We start from the raw sequence: 22,698 nt of genomic DNA on the forward strand, positions 1-22,698 counted from the left end.
TCCCCACCCACCTCTCTGTATAGGGGAGAAACTGGGTAAAGAGAAGCTTGCGTTCTCAAATCTTGAGAGAATACCATGATTTAACCGTTCTTGCCGTCTGATTAAATTCACCAGTCTAACATGGGAAGTTGTATTTTGAGGCATTTAATTTTTTCATACAAAAAAGGTGTTTTTTTTTTTTTAAAAAGTTCTTTCATTGTAAAACATATTCTGGCTTTAACATATTATCTATGCTTCTGATAATCAAGTTATATTCCAGTTTAAAGCACTGTTATAAATGCAAATAATTATCCCTGTCAGCACTCACTGAAACTCTCCTTTTTTATAATTATTTATAATTGGTAAACAGTATCTTTTCTTTACTATTATTTCCTTTGTGTTTCTAGAGTATACTAATTAAAACAATTACTACACTATGAAAAACTACAACAAGCATATTAACAGGAAAAAAACCACAACAACAAGTATTAACTATAAATACACTGGTGGCCTAGTGCTGCAACTGTAGGCCTTCTGCTCAGTTCTAAACCTTGGTCATTAAACATTTAGTTATTAAATATTCAGTATGTGCCTTTGGAATTATCTCCCAAATTGGAACACCCTTAGACTGAAAGCAGAAAAACAGACACCTTTATTGATTAAGTAACCAAATATACACTCTTTGTCCAGAGACAATGAATGCAAAGTTTCCAGTGCCTTATGGAGTAAGAAAATCCTCCTATTTACATGTGATATCACCATTTTTCTAAATAGATGAATCGATTTCTCCATTAGTTTTCATAAATATCTCACTTGGAGCATATGATACCTATCTTTCTCTACGGAAAATCCATCCAGACACATGAAATATACAAAAAGTTTCACAATCCAACTTAGTTCTTTGGAGAGCATCTATTCCTTCATTTATCAAATGTTAAGTGAACACATACTATGCTCCAGGCACTACTTCAGGTACTAAGTGAATAAGACATGCACAATTCGTGCCTTCATAGAGTTTACAATGGAACTGTTCCAGAACATTTACTTGGGTAAACCAACAATGCTGTTAAACCAATTTCTATTACATAGGACTTAGCTTCTGCAACAGAGTGAGTTACAGACAACATTTTATTTCTAAATTAACATATTTATATATTTTGAAAGCAGCCACTATAATGGTGCTAAATAATGTATCGTAGCATTTATTTGACATTAGGGAACACTTAATTTGAATAAAATCTTCAAGAATAAACACTTGGCACATTAATTGTACTTAGGACATAAATATTAATACACAGGAAAATTTTCAATAAGAAATACAGACTTTAGAATTAATTTAGTATCAAAAGCACAGGCAAGGTGTGCTTTTCTCTAAATCTGTAACACATTTACATCAAATTACCAGACATAATTTTGAAATTAATTAGAATTCAGAGCATCTGTTTGCTTGCTATTAACTAATGATTTAGAATTATTCAAATGAATATGTACTTTAAAAACACATTCAATAGCTCCACTTGACTTGCAAAATTATTCTTGTCAGTTACAACCTCTTGTGAAATTTTTATTTTTTAGCACAAGCCGCTTATTTTCTGGCTGCTCAAAAGCTAGCAACATGCGTCTAAAAAGAGGATGTACTTTGCCACTTTGCTATCAAACTGTTTATAGGCAAATATTTACCACTATTGCTAATCTTACCTTTATGTTTAAGTTTATTTCATTGTTATCATCAATAAGGCTGCTTTTAACCATTATATTTTCCAGTTTCAGATCTCTATGTACAATATCTACCAAGAAAATAAACAACAAATCAAATGAAATGAATAATGGAAAAATAGGAGAGACACATATAGAATAAATATATTTGACAAATTAATACCCGCTGTTGAAAAATTTGAGGGCCAAGCATAGTCTGTCTTGTTCTATTCTCTTATTTATAAACCCTTCTTCCACATTTCTAACCTTAATGAGCCATTTTCCTTGACTCCCTCATCTCTACCCATTTCCCTGTGGCCCCAACTGGCTGCTCCTCATGATGAGTGGCCTGAGGAGTGTGAAGGAGGATCGTACCCATGCTTAGGTATTCCCAGGAGGAGAGAGATCATCTTAGTCACAAACCCAGCCAGGTTTCCCATATCCTTAGGTCTTCAAATACAGGATTACTTCTTTACTTCTATGCATATGTTACTGTCAGCATAAACATTTTAACATCCTGTAACTTGGCTACATATATACAAACTATACTTATTTCAGTATATTTTTCTACAACATGAACACACATTTTCCTTACTCTTTATGTAGTAAAATAAAAAACAAACAAAAACCCTTGAGACACAAAATCTCCAGTTGAACATGTCAGAGCTCAGGTACAATTTTTATGTACATACAAATAACCATGTACTAAACACTTCCTTTACAAATAATTAATTCAGTTCATATCCATTGCAAACATTTCCCTAGACTTAAAAAGTTATACACAGCTGGGCGCGGTGGCTCACGCCTATAATCCCAGCATTTTGGGAGACTGAGGCAGGCGGATCATGAGGTCAGGAGATCAAGACCATCCTGGCTAACACGGTGAAACCCCATCTCTACTAAAAATACAAAAAAAAATTAGCCGGGCATGGTGGCAGGTGCCTGTAGTCCCAGCTACTCTGGAGGCTGAGGCAGGAGAATGGTGTGAGACTGGGAGGCGGAGCTTGCAGTGAGCCGAGATCATGTCCCTGCACTCCAGCCTGGGCAACAAAAAAAAAAAAAAAAAAAAAAAAAAAAAAGTTATACACATAATTGCTAGAGGAATGTATTGAATGAGTCCTGAACTGGCAATTATACCTAATCATTTATAGCTCCCTTACACAATCCCCAGGCTTTGTTTTTGGAATTTTTGTTTCCATTGCTCTTCTTGTCTCTTTTTACATAAATACCACACAGCTTTAACAAACATATCATTATGCTTTTATCCTTGCCAGGGCAGATCTCCCTGCTGCCTCCATTGTTCTTCTTTTTCATTGTTGGCTATTTTTACCCATTTGAGAATAATCTTATCAAGTTCCATGAAAAATGTTGCTAAGATTTTGTTTGGAATTATACTGAATTTATAGCTTAATAGGGAAGGACTGACAATAGCATAATATTAAGCCCTTGAAAAAATCGTTTCCCTCTGCCTAGAAAGCCTGCCTTTTTAATTTTTTCTGAGTTTGTATTCCTCAGATCAAATATTGCTCCTTCAGTGAATTCTTTCCTGACTTTCCAAGCCAAATGAGGTACTTAAACTGCTGTAATCCTTGTGCTTTATATGGCTTTCCATTGGGGAGATTATCATGTTGAATTACAATTTGTTTTCAATAATCAATCTCCCACCAGCCCAAGTTCCTTGGAGGGCAGGGGACTTGTCTTTTAATCTTTGTAATCTAGGACCAATCTCAATGCAGTAGGTGCTCGGGAACTATCTGCTGGATGAACCACTGGGTTCCAGTACCACTGCACCTCTCTGGAACAAAGTTTTTGTTCATCTGTAAAATGAGAAGGTTCTAAAGTCACATGTAAGCCAAACTAAACTTGAAGAAAAAAAAGGGGGGAGGAGCAGCAGCAGTAACACCTAAGAATAGTAAGGCAATTCGAATAATTTTTAAATGTAGTTTTTAAAGTACTGTGAAACCACTCTGTATGATACTATAATGGTGGATAAATGACATTATGCATCTGTCAAAACCCCAAGAGTGAATCCTAATATAAGCTATGGATTTTGGGTGACAATGATATGTCAATGCAATATATCAATCTAGTGGGGAATTTTGATAGTGGGGCAGGTTGTGCATATGTGGGAGCAGGGCAGTATATAGAAAATCTCTCTACCTTCTGCTCAGTTTTGCTGTGAATCTAAAACTGCTTTAAAATAAAGTCTAAAAAGACAAAAAATGCCTAGAACATACAGATTCTAATGTTATGATTAATAGATGTTTTGGGGAACTTCACCTTTACCATTGATTTGTCTACTTTTGATTTTATAACATTAGCTTCTCTTGAAACCGTTGAATAAAAAATGTTCATAATTTCATCTTCGTTCATATTTCTAATTAAAACATATCTACAAAGAAAGTTAAAAAGGAAACATTTTTAACTAAAAATTAAATCTTCTACATTAGCAGGTGTTATTTATATGACTATGAATCTGGAATACAATTACCCTTAAACAAAAGTGACATCAGTATTCATGGGGTCAATGAGCTGGATAACCCTCTTCTTACCATTATTGTGAAGATATGCTATAGCTGATGCGAGACTTTGAATGATCCACCTTGTCTCATTCTCTGAGAAATGCCCTTTCCTATCCAGAATTTCTTTGAGTTCTCCATCCTCACAAAGCTCCATCACAAGGTACATTTTCTGACATTATATATATAAAAGAGAGAGAACAAATTATATATCTGGGGGTCTTTAAAATGTTATATATCACATATACAATCACAGTCATAATCATTAATTTATTCATTCAAAAGTATTATCTATTATGTACAAGATACCATACTGGATACTAGAGAAACAAAAAGGTAAAGACATAGTCTTTATCCCCAAGAAGCTCACAAATAGTTATCATTACAGTATCATGTGATAAGTGCTAATGGCCCCAAATGCCATGGAGTTACAGAAGAGGGGCAGCCTCTGTCTAAAGAATGCCTCTTGAGAAGAAATATTAAGGCCAGTTCTGGATGTCTGAATAGGGATTTATAGATAGAGAATGTGGGAAAGAATAGGCAGAGCACATCGTATTTACAAAGACTCCAAAGCTTGAAACAGCACTGTCTATTAAAAGAATAATCTCAGTGTTAACAACATGGAGAACTTGGTAGGGTAGAGAAGAATGAAGTAGTGAGGAGTGAGGCTAGAAAGAACAGGTTGGGGCCGGGTTGTAAAGAGTTCTGGATATCATGATAAGGAGTATGGATTATTTTTCCCATATGCAATAAGGAGCCACTGAAGATTTTTAAGCTAGTGCCAGGGTTGCGGGGTGCACGTGTATGATATTACCAACTGTGCATTTCTAAATGAACACTCTAGCAGTGTAGAACAGGGCTCAACAAACCTTTGCTATAGAGACCAGACCCAATAGCAAATATTATTGGCTTTGCAGGCCATGGAGTCTCTTTCACAACTACTCAGTGTTGTTGCTGTAGCAGGAGAAAGCAGCCATAAACAACACAACAAAGCTTTACTTCTAGACTTGAAAATTTCAGGTTTATAGAATTTTTACATGACATGAAATATTACTCTTTTACATTTTTGCAACCATTTGGAAATGTAGAAACTTAGCTTATGGGCCATTAAAAAAAAACAAAACAGGCAGCAGGCCCAATGTGGCTCTCAAATTGTAGTATGCTGACTTTTGTTTACAGAGGGTAGATGTGAGGCATAGAATCGAGACAAGAAGGAAGAAATGAAAAGATTTAAAAATACCAACAAGAAAGAAACAGTGGGACTTAGTGACTAATTGGGTGTGAGTGGTAAGAAGTCATAGGTGAAATGCCTCTTCCATATTTGCTGTTCATGTAGGGGCATATTAAGATCACTTTAGGTATTCCAACAGCCAAGTCATCTATCGAGTCAAAAAAGATTCACAGTCAACTAAAAAGCAAGTCTTTTTCATACATATTTCTATTCAAACACAGGGTACCCATTATGTCTCCATTATAACCTATGCTGCTAGATTTTTGTTGTTTTTGAGATCTTGAGGTCTGATTTTGTTCTTATAAGCACTGTTAGTGCAACTTCTGTGTTCAATCAGTAAGTATGAAAACAGGAAGCGCAGGTTAACATCCTTTCTTCCTATAGCACAATTCAGATTCACTGAATCTCAGGCAGTTTTAGAACTTCAAAAGTAACTGCAAAATCTAACACATAAATGAGCTTTTGAACTGGATCATATTTTTTCCATTGACAGGACTGTACAGTTCACTGGTACATAAAATGATAAGTGAACTATTTGGAAGGAAAGGTTAGATTAGCAGTACTTGAAATATAAATTGGTCAATTTTAAATATATAAGTTGGTCAAAGTTATATAAGTTATAACTGTTTTATAATTATTAGAAACAATTGTGTAGACCTGAAGAACATTTAGACTCACAAGAAACCATAGCATAGTCAGACTGGATGATCAGTACCACGGCACAACCAATCAGGTGGCAATTTCTATTAATACTTAAGATAGCTTCAATAGAAAGTCTACATGCTTGTGGGTATTTATGAGGCAGAGGGGGTCAGACCTGACCTACATGAATTAAGGGAAAGCAATATATTGGAAAAATCACAGATGATGGTTTCCTCTGCCTTCAAACTTACTCTAGATTTAGACTCCTGCTTGTGCCCATAATGGAGTAACAAAGACCAGACTTATCTTCCCACCTGAAAACAACTTAAGAACTGGACAAAATATATAAAACAATAATTTTTAGACATTAAACATCAGCCAGCATAGGGTAGTTATTCCTGAGAGAGAGGAAATACATGAGGCAGTCCCCACGATTATTCTAGCTTGCTGTCTAGGGAGTTTCCAGACCACAGAAGAGGGAGAGGGAATCCAAGCAGAGCCTAGCAGTCGCCATGAGTAGAGGGTATGGAGCTGGAAGCCCAGGAAGGCCAAGACAACGAAAGTACACAGGACGGAGCATCAAAGAGGAGAATGCTGTAGAGAGAGAAATCTCCAGAGATTTGCAGAGGACCCCTCAATTCTTCAGGAGAGTATGAATCAACACATGTGTATGAGGAAACTACCCAAAGCTGGGGGGAAAATATGCAAAAGGGGCACAGGGAACAATCACTGGAGCTTACACACAGCCAGGAACAGTTGTGTTCCCATGAGCCGGAGGTAAACCTCGTAATTCATGGAGCACTGGGGAGAGCCCCTCAGTAACAGGAAAAAATTAGTCCTGAAAATTGCTTTGGTGCCACCTAAAGAAGCTTAAAGCAAGCTTCAAAAAGTATCATACTGTTTCCAAGTGACTTACCTATATCCTAGAATAAAGCTTAAGAATAATCATTAGAATATTAAAATATCTAGCATCCAACAAGGTAACATTCACAACATCTGGCATCCGGCCAAAAATTAATAGGCATATAAAGCAGCAGGAAAATAGAGCCCATAATGAAGGCGGGAAAAAACAATAAACTGAAACTGACTTAGAAATGACACCCATGATAAAATTAGTAGAAAAGGACATTAAAACAGTTATAACTCTATTCAAGAAGACTGAGCATGTTAAGTTGACACACGGAAAAAAAAATATATATATATATATTTTTAAAACCAAATCAAATTTCCACTGGAAGAGATTAACAACACATACAATACTACACAGACAGATTACTGAATTTGAAGACAACAACAGAAACTATACAAAATGAAACAAGGAGATAAAAAAATGATTTAAAAAATGAACAGAGCATCAGTGAACTGTGGACAATATCAAGCAATCTAACTTGGAGACCACAAAGTGGGGTGAGGGGAAGGCAAATACAAATGTGAGGAAATAATAGCCCCCAATTTCCTAAATTTGATGAAAACCATAAACTCACAGGTCCATGAACCCCGAACACAGAAAAAACCATGAAGAAAATGCTATCAAGGCACATTATAATCAAAGGGCTTAAAGCTGATGATAATGAACAAAACTATTCTAAGAAGATTTGGGGATAAAAGAAATCACAAGTCTAAGACTGAAAAGGGCAGAGACTTTGGGCATCATAGCCATATACTGCTCTCATAAAGGATAACTGTGGTCTTTAATTGTTATCAAGCACCCCCAATGAATCAAGCATAAGGCACAACCCAAATTGACTATTACTACCTTAGAGACTGGCCTAGGAGACAAAGAACAATAGCTACCATTTAATGAGACAGATGCTTTATACCAATTGTCTCATTTAATCCTTCAACAGCAACCAAGTGAGGTCAACACTGTTATCAAGCCCATTTTACAGATAAGGAAACTGCGATATGGGTAAGCTGAATAACTTGTCCATGGTCTCATGGATAACTAAGAAGTGGTGGAGCCAGGATTCAAATGCACAGGCAATATGATTCCACAGTCCATATGCCTAATCTGTACATTATTACTCTTCTAAGAGAAAACACCCAAGCCCACAAGCATTAAACAATCTGGAGGCAGAATGGCAAATAATCCAGGCTTCTGAACAACTCTAAATAAAAATTACAGGTAAAGAGAAGAATGATAGCATCTAGGGAAATATAAAGATAAAACACATCAGTAAGACACAGATGAAAAAATATCTTCTACAAACTCCAGTGAAAAATATACCTATACCAATTTGATTATGTAGTTAACTTTGCAAAATTATGAAAATATTCCAATAAACTTTAATAGAGAAACAGGACCAAAGCAAAAGGAAAGGCACCTCTAAGAAAGTTCTAATCACCACTTGGTTGTGTATGAAGTTGCTATAATTTTAAACATTTGTTTTCAACATGCCACCCAGAACATATTACTGAAGACATCAATCTAATCATCAGACATCTAATTATACAATCAATAATAAAAGTCCTCCAGAATGTTCTCATCAATCTCCAGTGACGGACTCATGCCAAGGACATGAGCAACTGTGCCCCAAAGGGATTACTTCAGAATGGAATGATATTCATTTTGTAATAATAACAACTTTCAAAATGCAGCACCTAATAGAGGTTTACCTTTGGTGTTTCAAATACTTGTTCCAGATGTATGATGTGTTCATGTTTTACACTTTTCAGAATGTTCACCTCTCGTTCAAGTAACTTCACAGCAGAGCTTCCAGCCTTAATCAATGAAGAAACACAGATTTCACATAATGAAAATCACTCCTACATTCCTCGATAGAAAAGTTATTTTATGTTTTCCTACTTTTTTTCCTATAACTTAATATTTGAAGTGAATTCATAGATTTTTTGAGATGTTTCTTTTTCAAATGATATCATGCCATTTATTCCCGTGATCAGATTAAATTATGCCCCTTCTTTCCTTTGTCCAATTTTAAGTTACATATAATTTGGCCTCAAGCCACATCTGTTTCTTGAATTGTTTCTATAACTTAGCTACAACATGGTATCTGTCCCCTCACAAAACTACTAAAATTACTCCAACTTTTAATATGCTTTTTGGTATTTCCTTTAAAAATATGTTGATCCCTTGATGTTAGCATAATAAAAACAAAATCTACTTCCAAGGACATAAATTGGGGAAGAAAAAAACAAAAAGTTTTTCTTTGTTTTGCTGTTGCCTTGTTTTGATTTGATTTTATATATATGAAAAAATAATAGGCAATGAGATTCTACACTCGGCTCTGCACTGTGTTATTTCCTGGCCTGCCTGGTTAACTGAGGGAGAAACAGAGAGAGAGATGGAAAGAGAGAAAGAGAAAGACAGACAAAGAGAGACAGAGACAGAGAGAGAGAGAGATCTTGCCTTCAGATGTCAGATGTCTCCTAACATCTAACACTCAGCATGCAGATAGCAAAAGGTAAAGTCAGTAACACTCCAAGGAGCACAAGGACTTCATTCGAGTGTAGGTAATTGATAATCTACAATGTCCTCTATCTCAGAAATTCTAGAAGGGCTTTCTCCACCCTCACCATCACTGCCCTGCCAAATCATCACCCCTATTGATCTTGAAATTGTCATTATTTGAGGATACGCATTGTCCTCATTTATGGGTTTTATTTCTAATAAAAAATCTCCCTGCAAGGGATAAAAAAGGTCCTATTCCTCCATCTCCCATCCACCTGATTTGGGAGAGTACATAATGGTTCTTAAGGGAGTGGAAATGAATTAGTTATAAGGCAAGTTTTGCCTAATTAAAATTTTACCTAGTGTCATTCCAGCTTCCAATTACCTTTGCTCCTCAACCTTTAGCATCTCAGGAGTGGGTGGGACACTGCCCATCATACTATGCTCCACCCAAGGATTAAGTCACATTTAAAGGTTAACCTAGAGCAGCAGTCCCCGACCTTTTTGTACCATGGACCGACGTAATGGAAAACAATTTTTCGACGAACCAGGGTTGCGGGAGAGGACATGGTTTCAGAGTGAAACTGTTCTACCTCAGATCATCAGGCATTAGTTGGATTCTCATAAGGAGCATGCAGCACAGATCCCTCGCATATACAGTTCACAGTAGAGTTTGCGCTCCTATGAGAATCTAATGCCGCTGCTGATCTGACAGGAGGCAGAGATCAGGTGGTGATGCTCACTCGCCTGCTGCTCATCTCCTGGTGTGCAGCCTGGTTCCTAACAGGCCATGGACAGGTACCAGTCCAAGACCTGGGGGTTGGGGACCCTTGACCTAAAGGATCAAGAGAAATAGTGACTGTGAGGAGTGAATTTTTGTCTAGACTAAATATGGAAAGTTACCCCAATTTCTCCTAATATCCATCTCAATGCTGTTTCTCACCCCTTCCCAAATGGCTTGGCCTGAATATAACACAATATTACACTATTCACTTCATATACTGACTATATAGTTTTATCTTACTATTTTATGGTCTTAAACACTCTCAACATCAATATAAATATGAAAGATTATTAATTCCTAAAGTTGCAAGTAGGTATGGTAGTTATATAACCCAAAAACTGAACCCCTAACCCTACCTAACACGAAAGGAGCAAAGGAAATAACATCTTAGGTAGCACTTAGGATGCTACCTATAGTTCTAAAGAATTCTAAAGATTTCTAGAAAGGCTCTTAATCCCTTTATTAAGATTGATATGTTACCTTACTAAACATTAGGGACAAATGGTATGTAATTTGCTACAGTTTGTTTTAAATAATACATAAAACCTACCATTTTGTTTTTTAAATGTGATATTTATCATCACAAATCCTAGGGGAAAACACCATAATGTTGTTTGGTTTTTCCCAGGCACAGAAATGAAAAAGGTTGATGAAATGATCAGATGTAAAGTCTGAGGTTTTAGATTTTATCATCAAGAGAAGCTCAGTCGTTCCCCAGTTCAAGAGGAAAACTAGTGAGGAGTGCAGCAGATAAAAGAGTATAGCAGTAGATAGTTGAAGCAAAAAGTGGTTCAACGTGAAAGAGCAGGCAGGATGAATAAACAGAATTAGCGAACAGTGAGGAAATGAAAGGAGAGGATAGGAGAAAAGTATATCAAAACAACATCAGGAGAGAGTATCTGCACTTCTAGCTAAGATATCGCTAGCCCACAGCCCTATGCCTACAGAACACTGAGAACCAGCCCTTATCTTCAGCATACTCTGGTAAAATTTACCTATTTTTGTTATGTTGGTTATGTTATTCCTTCCATTTGTTTTTTCCAGGCAGCACTTGCCCACCTGAGTTCAGAAACTAGTCCCTTTCCAGGAGGCTAGAGAAATGCCATGCTTCTCCAGCAGATCAGCCCAGGCCTGGGACCTCGGGGTGAGAGGCAGCTTGTGTTAGTGTGAAAAGCTGTACTGTCCACACCCACCCTGCACTAACACTGTGCCCTCAGTAGGATGCTGCTAATGAGCCTTACCTTTTCTTTGTTCACTTTTTTAATTGCCCACTTCATTTCTGTCTCCTTGTCTGTCGCTTCAATGACCATTCCAAAGCTCCCTTTTCCCAATATTCTTCCAAAGGTATAGATTTCCTGGAGAAAAAAAAAAGAGTTCTTTGTCTCTCTATGCCATTCATCAGCTATTAAAAATGAACATATAATACTGACAGATACTCACCCAAGGGAAAAGAGATTCTGCTCCAAGTTAAAATCAAATAGAAGACACTACATATTTGCTTCAATATTAATAAACACATCTTAATTAACCAAAAATAAGCATTGATGAGTTTTATTAAGTGTCCTTTGGAGGAAAACCATAAAAATCTTAATGTTGAAATGTGGAAAAACTAAAAAGTATAAAAATGAATATCTTTCAAACTATAACATAGTAATGAAATATCTTCATAAGAAAAAGGAGAAATGGAGTATTTATTTATATATATATATACACACACTTAGATATAAAATATACTCACTCCAAAACATCCCAAATTTCTGAGAGCTATACTACAAAATCAACACATAATAACTACTGAACAAATGTTTCCTTATTTAACAACTAATGCTTTTCCTTTATCTTATTAAAAATCACTTTTGTTTTATTCCTTTTGCTTTAAAAAAAAAAGCAATATGTGACAAAAATTTCAACACAGATCAGCACTGAGAAAAAAATAACCACTATCCATAAAACCATCATCCAAACCAAGAATCCATCCTCTTATCATCTAACTTCTGCTTACAAAGAAAGAATACATTGGTTTTGCCAACATCATCATTGTGGTTTGCATTGTAAATAATAAACAGCTAACTCATTTACACTTTCATTTCTTGTAAATTTGGTTTTGCAGGAGTCAGTCTCCCTGATCCAAATCAACTCCAGGGAATTAACAAGAGTTTCTGGACCCATCGTGCATAGGAACCAGAACATGGGAGGGCAGCTGAACTAATGCCACTAGGTAATGCCCTGGTTGGGTCAGCTAGTCAAAGCCTTCCATAGAAATGCCACTCTCAAAATGCCACTCTCTCTCTCTCTCTGTGTGATCACTTTCACATTCACCATGTGTATTAGTCCATTTTCATGCTGCTGATAAACACATACCTGAGACTGGGCAATTTACAAACGAAAGAGGTTTATTGGACTTACAGTTCCACATGACTGGGGAAGCTTCACAATCATGGCAGAAGGCAAGGGGGAGCACGTCACATCTTACATGGATGGAAGCAGGCAAAGAGAGGGCTTGTACACAGAAACTCCCATTTTTAAAACCATCAGATCTCGTGAGACCCATTCACTATCATGAGAACAACATGGAAAAGACCCACTGCCGTGATTCAATCATCTCCCACTGGTTCCTTCCCATGACACGTGGGAATTATGGGAGCTACAAGATGAAATTTGGGTGGGGACATAGAGCCAAACCATATCATTCCAACTCTGGCCCTTCCCAAATCTCCTATGTTCACATTTCAAAACCAATCATGCCTTCCCAACAGTCCCCCAAAGTCTCAACTCATTTCAGCATTAACTCAAAAGTCCACATCTGAGACAAGGTAAGTCCCTTCTGCCTATGAGCCTGTAAAATCAAAAGGAAGTTAGTTACTTCCTAGATACAATGGGGATATAGGCATTGGGTAAATATAGCCATTACAAATGGGAGAAATTGGCCAAAACAAAAAGGCTACAGGCCAAATGCAAGTCCAAAATCCAGTGGGGCAGTCAAATCTTAAAGCTCCAAAATGATCTACTTTGACTCCATGTCTCACATCCAGGTCACGCTGATTCAAGAGGTAGGTTCCCATAGTCTTGGGCAGCTCTGCCCCTGTAGCTTTGCAAGGTACAGCCTCCCTCCTGGCTGCTTTCACAGACTGACATTGAGTGTCTGTGGCCTTTCCAGGTGCATGGTGCAAGCTGTCGGTGGATCTACTATTCTAGGGTCTGGAGAATGGTGGCCCTCTTCTCACAGTTCCACTAGGCAGTGCCCCAGTAGGGACTCTGTGTGGGGGCTCCCACCCCATATTTCCCTTCTGCACTGCCCTAGAAGAGGTTCTCCCTGACGATCCTGCCCCTGCAGCAAACTACTGCCTGCGCATCCAGGCGTTTCCATATATCTTCTGAAATCTAGGCAGAGGTTCCCAAACCCTAATTCTTCACTTCTGTGCACTCACAGACTCAACACCACATGAAAGCAGCCAAGGCTTGAGGCTTGCACCCTCTGAGGCCACGGCCCGAGCTCTATGTTGGGCCCTTTCAGCCATGGCTGGCGTGGCTAGGATGCAGGGCACCGTCTCTAGACTGCACACAGCATGAGAATCCTGGGCCCGGCCCACGAAACCACTTTTTCCTCCTAGTACTCTGGATACTGGGAGGGGCTCCTACAACGTCCTCACTTCTCTCCCCTTCACAACACTGAAAACAGGGCCTTGCTCTGGATTAGGCTTTGGCTTAAGGAATGTTGTGCTTGGTTTGATCTTTTCTAAAATCAAACTTTCTCCATATCAGCAGTAAGGCTGTTTTGCTTATCATTCATGTGTTCACTGGAATAGCACTTTTAATTTCATTCAACAACTTTTCTTTTGCATTAAAAACTTGGTTAAATGGTGCAAGAGGCCTAGCTTTCAGCCTATCTTGGCTTTCAACATGCCCTCCTCATTGGGCTTAATCGTTTCTGGCTTTTGATTTAAAGTGAAAGACATGTGACTCTTCCTTTCACTTAAAACACTGCAGAGTTATTAATTGTCCTAATTTTAATATTGTCTCCCAGGGACTAGGAAGGGCCAAGGAGAGGGAGAGAGATGGAAGAATGGTCAGTCACTGGAGCAATCAGAACGCACACAACACTTATTGCCATCTTATATGGGTGCAATTTGTGACACCCCCAAACAAGTACAATAGTAACATCAAAAATCACTGATCACAGATCACAACAGATATAATAATGAAGAAAAAGTTTGAAATACTGTGAGAATTACCAAAATGTGACACAAAGGCACAAAATGAGCACATGCTGTTGGAAAAATGGCACCAACAGACTTGCTTGACACAGTTGCCAAAACTTCAAATTTGGAAAAAATGCAAGATCTTCAGAGTGCAATAAATTAAAGCATGATATGATGAAGTATGCCTATATTTTGTAAAGTGAGTTAAATCTCAACTAAAATGGTAATTTACCCTTTTCTCATTTACAAAATAATCTCTTCATAACCATTTCCCCAATTTTTCTTGTTCTTTAAAAGTTAAACTTTCATTTTCTCTCTAAATAGAACCACAATTTGAAGACAGTATTCAATACTGTTTAAATAGGAATTCTAAAATGAGAAACGGCCAACTAGTTTTTTATAAACTAATCACTTTCTTCAACTAACTGCTTTGATATTAACACATGGTGATGAAGGAAAACAGTTTCTTATTTCTAATAATTGTGTAAGGATGTTATTAAAATGATAATGTAGATCTATTTTCACTGACACAGAAGAAGTCCATAACATAGTGTACAGTGTGAAAAGCATACAAGATAAGATCTACAACTATCTGATCTTTGACAAACCTGACAAAAACAAGAAATGGGGAAAGGATTCCCTATTTAATAAATGGTGCTGGGAAAACTGGCTAGCCATATGTAGAAAGCTGAAACTGGATCCCTTCCTTACACCTTATACAAAAATTAATTCAAGATGGATTAAAGACTTAAATTTTAGACCTAAAACCATTAAAATCCTACAAGAAAATCTAGGCAATACCATTCAGGACATAGGCGTGGGCAAGGACTTCATGTCTAAAACACCAAAAGCAATGGCAACAAAAGCCAAAATTGACAAATGGGATCTAATTAAACTAAAGAGCTTCTGCACAGCAAAAGAAACTACCATCAGAGTGAACAGACAACCTACAGAATGGGAGAAAATTTTTGCAACCTACTCATCTGACAAAGGGCTAATATCCAGAATCTACAATGAACTCAAACAAATTTACAAGAAAAAAACAAACAACCCCATCAAAAGGTGGGCAAAGGACATGAACAGACACTTCTCAAAAGAAGACATTTATGCAGCCAAAAAACACATGAAGAAATGCTCATCATCACTGGCCATCAGAGAAATGCAAATCAAAACCACAGTGAGATACCATCTCACACCAGTTAGAATGGCCATCATTAAAAAAGCAGGAAACAACAGGTGCTGGAGAGGATGTGGAGAAATAGGAACACTTTTACACTGTTGGTGGGACTGTAAACTAGTTCAACCATTGTGGAAGTCAGCGTGGTGATTCCTCAGGGATCTAGAACTAGAAATACCATTTGACCCAGCCATCCCATTACTGGGTATATACCCAAAGGACTATAAATCATGCTGCTATAAAGACACATGCACATGTATGTTTATTGCGGCACTATTCACAATAGCAAAGACTTGGAACCAACCCAAATGTCCAACAACGATAGACTGGATTAAGAAAATGTGGCACATATACACCATGGAATACTATGCAGCCATAAAAAATGATGAGTTCGTGTCCTTTGTAGGGACATGGATGAAACTGGAAAACATCATTCTCAGTAAACTATCGCAAGGACAAAAAACCAAACACCGCATGTTCTCACTCATAGGTGGGAATTGAACAATGAGAACACATGGACACAGGAAGGGGAACATCACATTCCGGGGACTGTTGTGGGGTGGGGGAGGGGGGAGGGACAGCATTAGGAGATATACCTAATGCTAAATGACGAGTTAATGGGTGCAGGAAATCAACATAGCACATGGATACATATGTAACAAACCTGCACATTGTGCACATGTACCCTAAAACCTAAAGTATAATAAAAAAAAAAAGAAAAAATTATCAACATATGTGACACTTGTTGTTATCAAACAATATAATAAACACTTGTGAAAGACCAGTCAATTTATGACTACAACATCCCTAAAGAGAGCTAAAAGATTCCTCAAGGAAATGGCACGGGGATGTTGGAGTATGTACATCAATAACAGCAATAAAAGACACAAAAAAGTAGCACAGAAAAGCTTAAACAGGAGTTCCATAAGAATTCTGTGCAAAAAAAGTCATTCCTTGCTGATGGGATCAGAGAAAGCTTCAAGGAAGAAGTGGGATTTGAGCAGGGTACTAATGTGCCAGTTCTTGCCATTCTTCCATCTTATTAAACTCTGATGACAACTCACCCATAGTCACTTGCTATACTGTGCTGTCCAATATGATAACCACTTGCCACATGAGACTACTGTTTCGTGGGTCTATTCTGAATTGAGATGTATTTGAATATAAAACAGACAAGATTTTGAAGAGTTAACATGAAAAATTAACGTAGAATATCTATTAACTTTTTTATTGGTTACATGTTAATATTTTAATATGTTGGGGTAAACTACTTTAAAAAAGAACTATGACATCATCAATACTGTTGCATCTATCTGTATGTTCCTTCTCTACTTCATCTCCTTGCTTCCTGTCCAGAAGTAACCATTACCTTGAACTTTAAGATCATTCCCTTATTTTTTCCCCGACATTTGTCTGTATCCCTACTTTTGCCTATTTTTGAGCTTTAAAAATCATATTTTAATGTATGTGTGGATTAAATAATAGTATTTGTAATGTTAGAATAGTGTCTAGTACGGGAGGCTGAGGCAGGAGAATGGTGAGAACCCGGGAGGCAGAGCTTATAGTGAGCCAAGATCATACCACTGCACTCCAGCTTGGGTGACAGAGCAAGACTCTGTCTCAAAAAAAAAAAAGAAAAGTGTCTAGTACATACTAAGTGATTTATAAGCATTTATTAAATAAAATTTAAAAATATGAAAAAAAAGATAAGATTTCATTATGATAATGTGTGTATGAGGAGGTGCTTACATGGATATCTGTGAAAATGTTCATCTAAATATTAAAAGTAGTTATATAAGGGTAACAGAATTGTGGATGCTTGTAATTTCCTTCTTTATACTCTTCTGAAATGTTTAAAATATTTAAAATGAGCGTATTTTATGGGGGAATAGAAGCTTCAACTTCAACTATACCAAGTTAAAGTTACTTCTTTAAAATATGTATATATATTTGAAATATCCCCTAATTTAAAACAGGAAAAATGTTAAAGAAAAATAAAATAAAACTAGTACATGCATAGAAAAAGTGAAGGTAATAATTTTTAAATTGGTTATATCTGGTTGATAATTTTTATTTTCTCCACACTTATATTTGCCTAATTTTTCACAATGAACACATTTTGCTTTTATAAAAGCTCTTAAGACTAAATTTATTATTTATTTATTTTATTGTTTTTGGAGACAAGGTCTCACTCTGTCACCCAGGCTAGAATGCAGTGGTATGATCATAGCTCACTGCAGCCTCAAACTTCTGGCTCAAGTGATACTCACATCTCAGCATCCCCACAGTAGCCAGGACTACAGCCGCATGCCTCTATACCCTGCTAATTTTTAAAAAAAAATTTGTAGAGAAGGAGTTTTGCTATGTTGCCCAGTCTGGTCTCAAACTCTTGGCCTTAAGTGATCCTCCTTCCTCAGCCTTTCAAAATGCTGGGATTACAGGCATGAGCCATCATGCCTGGCCCAAGACTAAATTTAAAACTTAGTAAATTTGTGTGTGTGTGTCAGAGTTTTTCAGGCCAGGCAGCTTTTCTAATCACTTCAAGTAAGTTGTCAAATATCTTTTAAAACAAGTTTTGACATCAGGCTTGATCATTTCTAGCTTTTGATTTAAAGTGAAAGACATGCAACTCTCCCTTTCACTTGAACCATTGTAGGATTATTAATTGGCCTAATTTCAATATTTTTGTGTATCAGGGACTAGGGAGGCCCAAGGAGAGGGAGAGAGATGAAGAGTGGTCAGTCAGCTGAGCAATCAGAATATCTACATTTATTAAGTATACCATCTTATATGGGTGTAATTTGTGATGCCCCAAAGCAATTTAAATGGTAACATTAACACAATTTTCTTCTTGTTGTGGTTGTTCTTATTGCAGTTTCTTTAATGTTAAAAACACATATTTTAATTTTTTTATTGTTCTAATATTTAATTCATATTTTATATAATAATTTGAATCCTGGAAAGATAATATTGGTATTTATCCAATCGCAGGATGGAAAAGATGGAGGAGCTCATGAGGGAGATTCTGGCCTCACTATCAAGGAAGTGAACAGCCAAACTAAAATCATCTGGTCCATCTCTGCATCATGAAAAGGTCTAAACAAAGACTCCACTATTGCTTTCAGCAACGGCCAAGACCTGAAGATGAAACTATCCTCATTTTATCTAATGAAAATGTTCTCCACTTTAATTAAAATCCACTTGGTCCTCCATAAACAGAAAATAATTAATCTGTATTTTCTTTAGTAAAAATGTTAACATACTTGAAAATGATACGTTTCCTCTTTTCTTTACTTCCTTTCCTTAGAGATTTATTTTTAAATCATTTTTTCCATTAACCATTGACTTAGAAGAAACCTGAAAGTTGACAGTAGCTTAATTTGCTTTCTATATACCTCAATAGCAGCTCCACTCTCAATCCTTATGTGAGGAACTTTTCCTTCTGTAAAGTTGCCCCGACCCCATTGTTGTTGAGATGCTTTTCTCTCTACATTTGAGGTTCTTGAGGGCTGGGACCAAAAAAAAAAATTAAAAAAAAAAACACAAACTTTAAGATGCAATATTCTTGGTTGACAAATAATCCTAATTTAGATAATCTGATAACACTTTAACGTGTGCCATGTTTACTATGCACAAGATTGTTTACTGTCTTTTTCAAATTCTAAGCCCTATGCAATTCACTGGCTCATTAGGCTAAGGGAGACCTTAAGAAGATATTCAATCCAATCCCCTGAATCCAGGAAAGTCTACATGATAACCAGCATAGCAGATTCATCAAAGCTTATCTAGTGATTCTCTGAAATCACAGAAAGCAACTTTATAGCTTTCTCAATCACTCTCCTTTCACAATTTAACAACCATATCAAACAGCTTATACATAAATTATTGGCCACTCAAAAATATGCTCTGAGTGAAAATGACATAGTAACAACTCACTCAGAGACATCCATGTGGCAGTAACGATACGATAATACAAATCAGAAATAACAGTCAAGGGAGAACATATGAAGAAGGTAAAATTTTGAGGAATGGGAACCTGACTTTTCTTGGGCTTATTGCTCTGTCTCCAAAGTTGTGCTGTATCAACCACAATCTCACACTCTGCCTATTCTATATAAAGATGAATATGGCTGGGCACGGTAGCTCACGCCTGTAATCCCAGCACTTTGGGAGGCCAAGGTGGGTGGATCACCTCAGGTCAGGAGTTCAAGACCAGCCTGACCAACATGGAGAAACCCCCTCTCTACTAAAAATACAAAAAATTAGCTGGGCATGGTGGCACATGCCTGTAATCTCAGCTACTCAGGAGGCTGAGCTAGGAAAATCACTTGAACCTAGGAGGCAGAGGTTGCGGTGAGCTGAGATCGTGCCATTGTACTCCAGCCTGGGCAACAAGAGCAAAACTCCATCTCAAAAAAAAAAAATGATGAATACATCGAAATCAGTACAATTGGGTAGCCATAGATTATTTGTAACTAATGCAATAATTTGTAAAGCATAGTTGATAGTCCACCTAGACAACCGAAACTTAAATAACAAAGCCATAACCACCCTTTACTTAACCACAACCATAAATCTAATTCTCCAACAGTTGAAGAAAATACTCAAAAATTCAGATTTAATTCAACTTGAAAACCAATTCATTTCTGTATAAACCATTAAAAAAAGAAGTTGGGATAATGTGTTTAATTACTTCATGTCCTGAGAAATAATTAATTTGGGCAGTGGTTTGAAACATCATATAACAAGTTACCAACCAAATTTACTCACCTCTTCAGTGAGAAAGAAATGTTTAATAGTTATGAAGGCAATGAATTAGCTAACAAGAACTCACGGGATATGGATGAAGCTAGGAGTGCCATTAGGGAACGGGATGTCAACTTGTGCTTAGATGTGGAATCTTTGATATTTACCAAATCTTTCCCAGAGGTTATATCTCTGTTGATATTTTTTTCTTTTTTTCTCTCCAGTGAAATTAAAGATTCTGCACTACCGATGCTTGACGTCTGTGACATTTCCACCACCAAAACTGGAGGAACCCTTGTTTTGCTGGAACATATACAAAGTACATCTTTCTGAGAAGCAGATGAACAGTCGGGGCATTTTGTGGATTTTTTATCTAAGCCACTATCAGCCATTTGTTTAACTCTGCAACAAAAGCAACTTTAAAAATGTTTCCACAGTTTGAGGAAGAAAACCAGACCAAAAAGGATAAGGTAGTTGATGGTGAAAACTAATTTCGAACTGGTGAAGTCCTTAGGTTAAGGATGCACTAGATACATATTCACACGTGAGAGCTGCAGAAAGAAAAGAAATAACCATTTAGAGAAATTCTTATCCTATTACCATCCCAGAAATCAAAGAAAGGCTAGCAACTAGCACTAGAAGCATCCTGTATAGACATGAAAAGGACAAAACAGGACCATAAAACTGGTGAAAAGCATGGTCTAAAACAGCATCTTATCAAACTGCAGTAGTGGGTTATGAAATCCATTTTGTGGGTTGATATCACTTTTTAAAAATAAAGTAGAATCAAATAGATAATATTTAGCATACCTCCTTGGAAATTTCTGTGAAACTTTTAATTGGACAGACATATATGTATAGTGTGTGTGTGCGTGTGTACTTGATCACAGTATGAAATGTATTTCTTAATGTGAGTTGTGGTTTTTAAGAAGGCTTAAAATATTGGTGTTAAACATACATTACTATGGTTTCAAATTTTAAACCTTAATCTATTTATTATTAGAGCAAATTCCTATTACATACTTTACAAAGGAGTGAATAATTCGATTTTTAGAAAACTAGTTAATCCTAAAAGTTTAAGTATCCTCATAAGTATCCTCATTTTTATATTGAGCAAAAATAAAAATGAGTGGGTGCTATTTTTCCCTGAGTCTAAAATAGGTATGGCAGCATTTTACTTAACTAGGACCATTGGCAGCTGCATGGTGGCAAGTTGGAAAGATCTCAGTTGAGGAGGAAGAAAAATACACTCTGCAGTACATATAAAGGAGTACCTTGAGAAACTTCCAGAAGTAATTGGGAGTACATTATTATGGTTTTATGCTATACCATTTCAGATAGTCTTTAAAAGTAGATTTTGTAGTCATAGATTGATAAAGCTGGGGATATATGCAATATACTGTTATCCTTTGAACTGGAATAAACTTGACTAGAATAGGAAATTAAATATATTTATTTCATTAAAGAAATACCTGGTTTTCTAGTCAGAAAGCTGTGCTGACTTTTATCAAATCCTTATCTATTGTGATTGGCAGGAAAATCTGCCAGGCTCATAGGATTTTATAAAAGATATTGCTAGTAGTTCACCTAAAAGTTGTCCTCTCTTCTTTCTTACTAACAGAATCCTGATCTTCTTTGGGGCAGCAAGTGCTCACTAACATCCTACATTTCCAGGCTTCTCTTTCAGATTAGGGGTAGCCATGTGACTTATGGCCATTAAGCTTAATAGAATGCAGGCAAAGCTGCACTTAAAAGAAAATTTATACTCTTAAACCTTTATTAAAATCAGAGGAGAAAGGATAAAAATATACTAAGTGTGCAGTCAAATCTAAAAGATAGTAAAACATAATTAAAGAGCAAGATTAAGAAACAGAAATGACAAGGAAATTTTGTTGAATTTTGCCTATAAGGTTCCAAATGTACTCTTCACTACCTCTCAGCTTTCGTATCTCCTGTCTCTCAGATACAGTAGCCTCTTGCTGCTCCTCTAATATGCCAAGTATACTCCCTTCTCAAGGCTTTGCCCTCTGCTTCCTCTGCCTGGGATGCTCTTCCCTCAAACATTCACACGGTCTGCTGCTGCGCTTCACTATGGCTTCTGCTCATTTGAAAGGCTTTCCTAACCACCTCATCTAAAACAACAAGCCCATGCCCTCTCCCCCCTTACCTTGCTTTATTTTTCTTCATGCCACTTATCATTTCACTCAGGAAGTTTCATAGCAGAGTCCTCTCCTACTTTTATTGAACAGATGATTCTCATATAAATGGTTTCGGAGCACGCAAAGCCATCCAGTTCATTTTATTCACTTAAAATAAC

General features: G+C 36.8%; 1 protein-coding gene across 3 annotated transcripts in view; it reads right to left on the reverse strand.

Annotated features, from left to right (window-relative positions):
• The window catches only part of STK33 (serine/threonine kinase 33), a 92,585-nt gene extending 70,399 nt beyond the window's left edge, over nucleotides 1–22,186 (reverse strand). The window contains exons 1-6 of one of the 3 annotated variants that reach the window (XM_030829574.1): nucleotides 20,549–21,356; nucleotides 19,031–19,144; nucleotides 11,501–11,614; nucleotides 8,683–8,787; nucleotides 4,227–4,365; nucleotides 1,678–1,766 (exon numbers count right to left, since the gene is read on the reverse strand). In XM_030829574.1, coding sequence (XP_030685434.1) covers nucleotides 1,678–1,766; nucleotides 4,227–4,365; nucleotides 8,683–8,787; nucleotides 11,501–11,614; nucleotides 19,031–19,144; nucleotides 20,549–20,773 — 786 coding nt within the window. In that variant the 5' untranslated portion in view covers nucleotides 20,774–21,356. Of the gene's footprint in view, nucleotides 1–1,677; nucleotides 1,767–4,226; nucleotides 4,366–8,682; nucleotides 8,788–11,500; nucleotides 11,615–19,030; nucleotides 19,145–20,548 lie in introns of all 3 variants that reach the window. The other 2 variants (XM_012502907.2, XM_030829573.1) reach the window with 2 other exon arrangements.
• Between the last annotated feature and the right edge of the window lie 512 nt (nucleotides 22,187–22,698).

The sequence above is a fragment of the Nomascus leucogenys genome, chromosome 15 (genome assembly GCF_006542625.1).
Source record: "Nomascus leucogenys isolate Asia chromosome 15, Asia_NLE_v1, whole genome shotgun sequence".
Classification (NCBI taxonomy): domain Eukaryota; kingdom Metazoa; phylum Chordata; class Mammalia; order Primates; family Hylobatidae; genus Nomascus; species Nomascus leucogenys.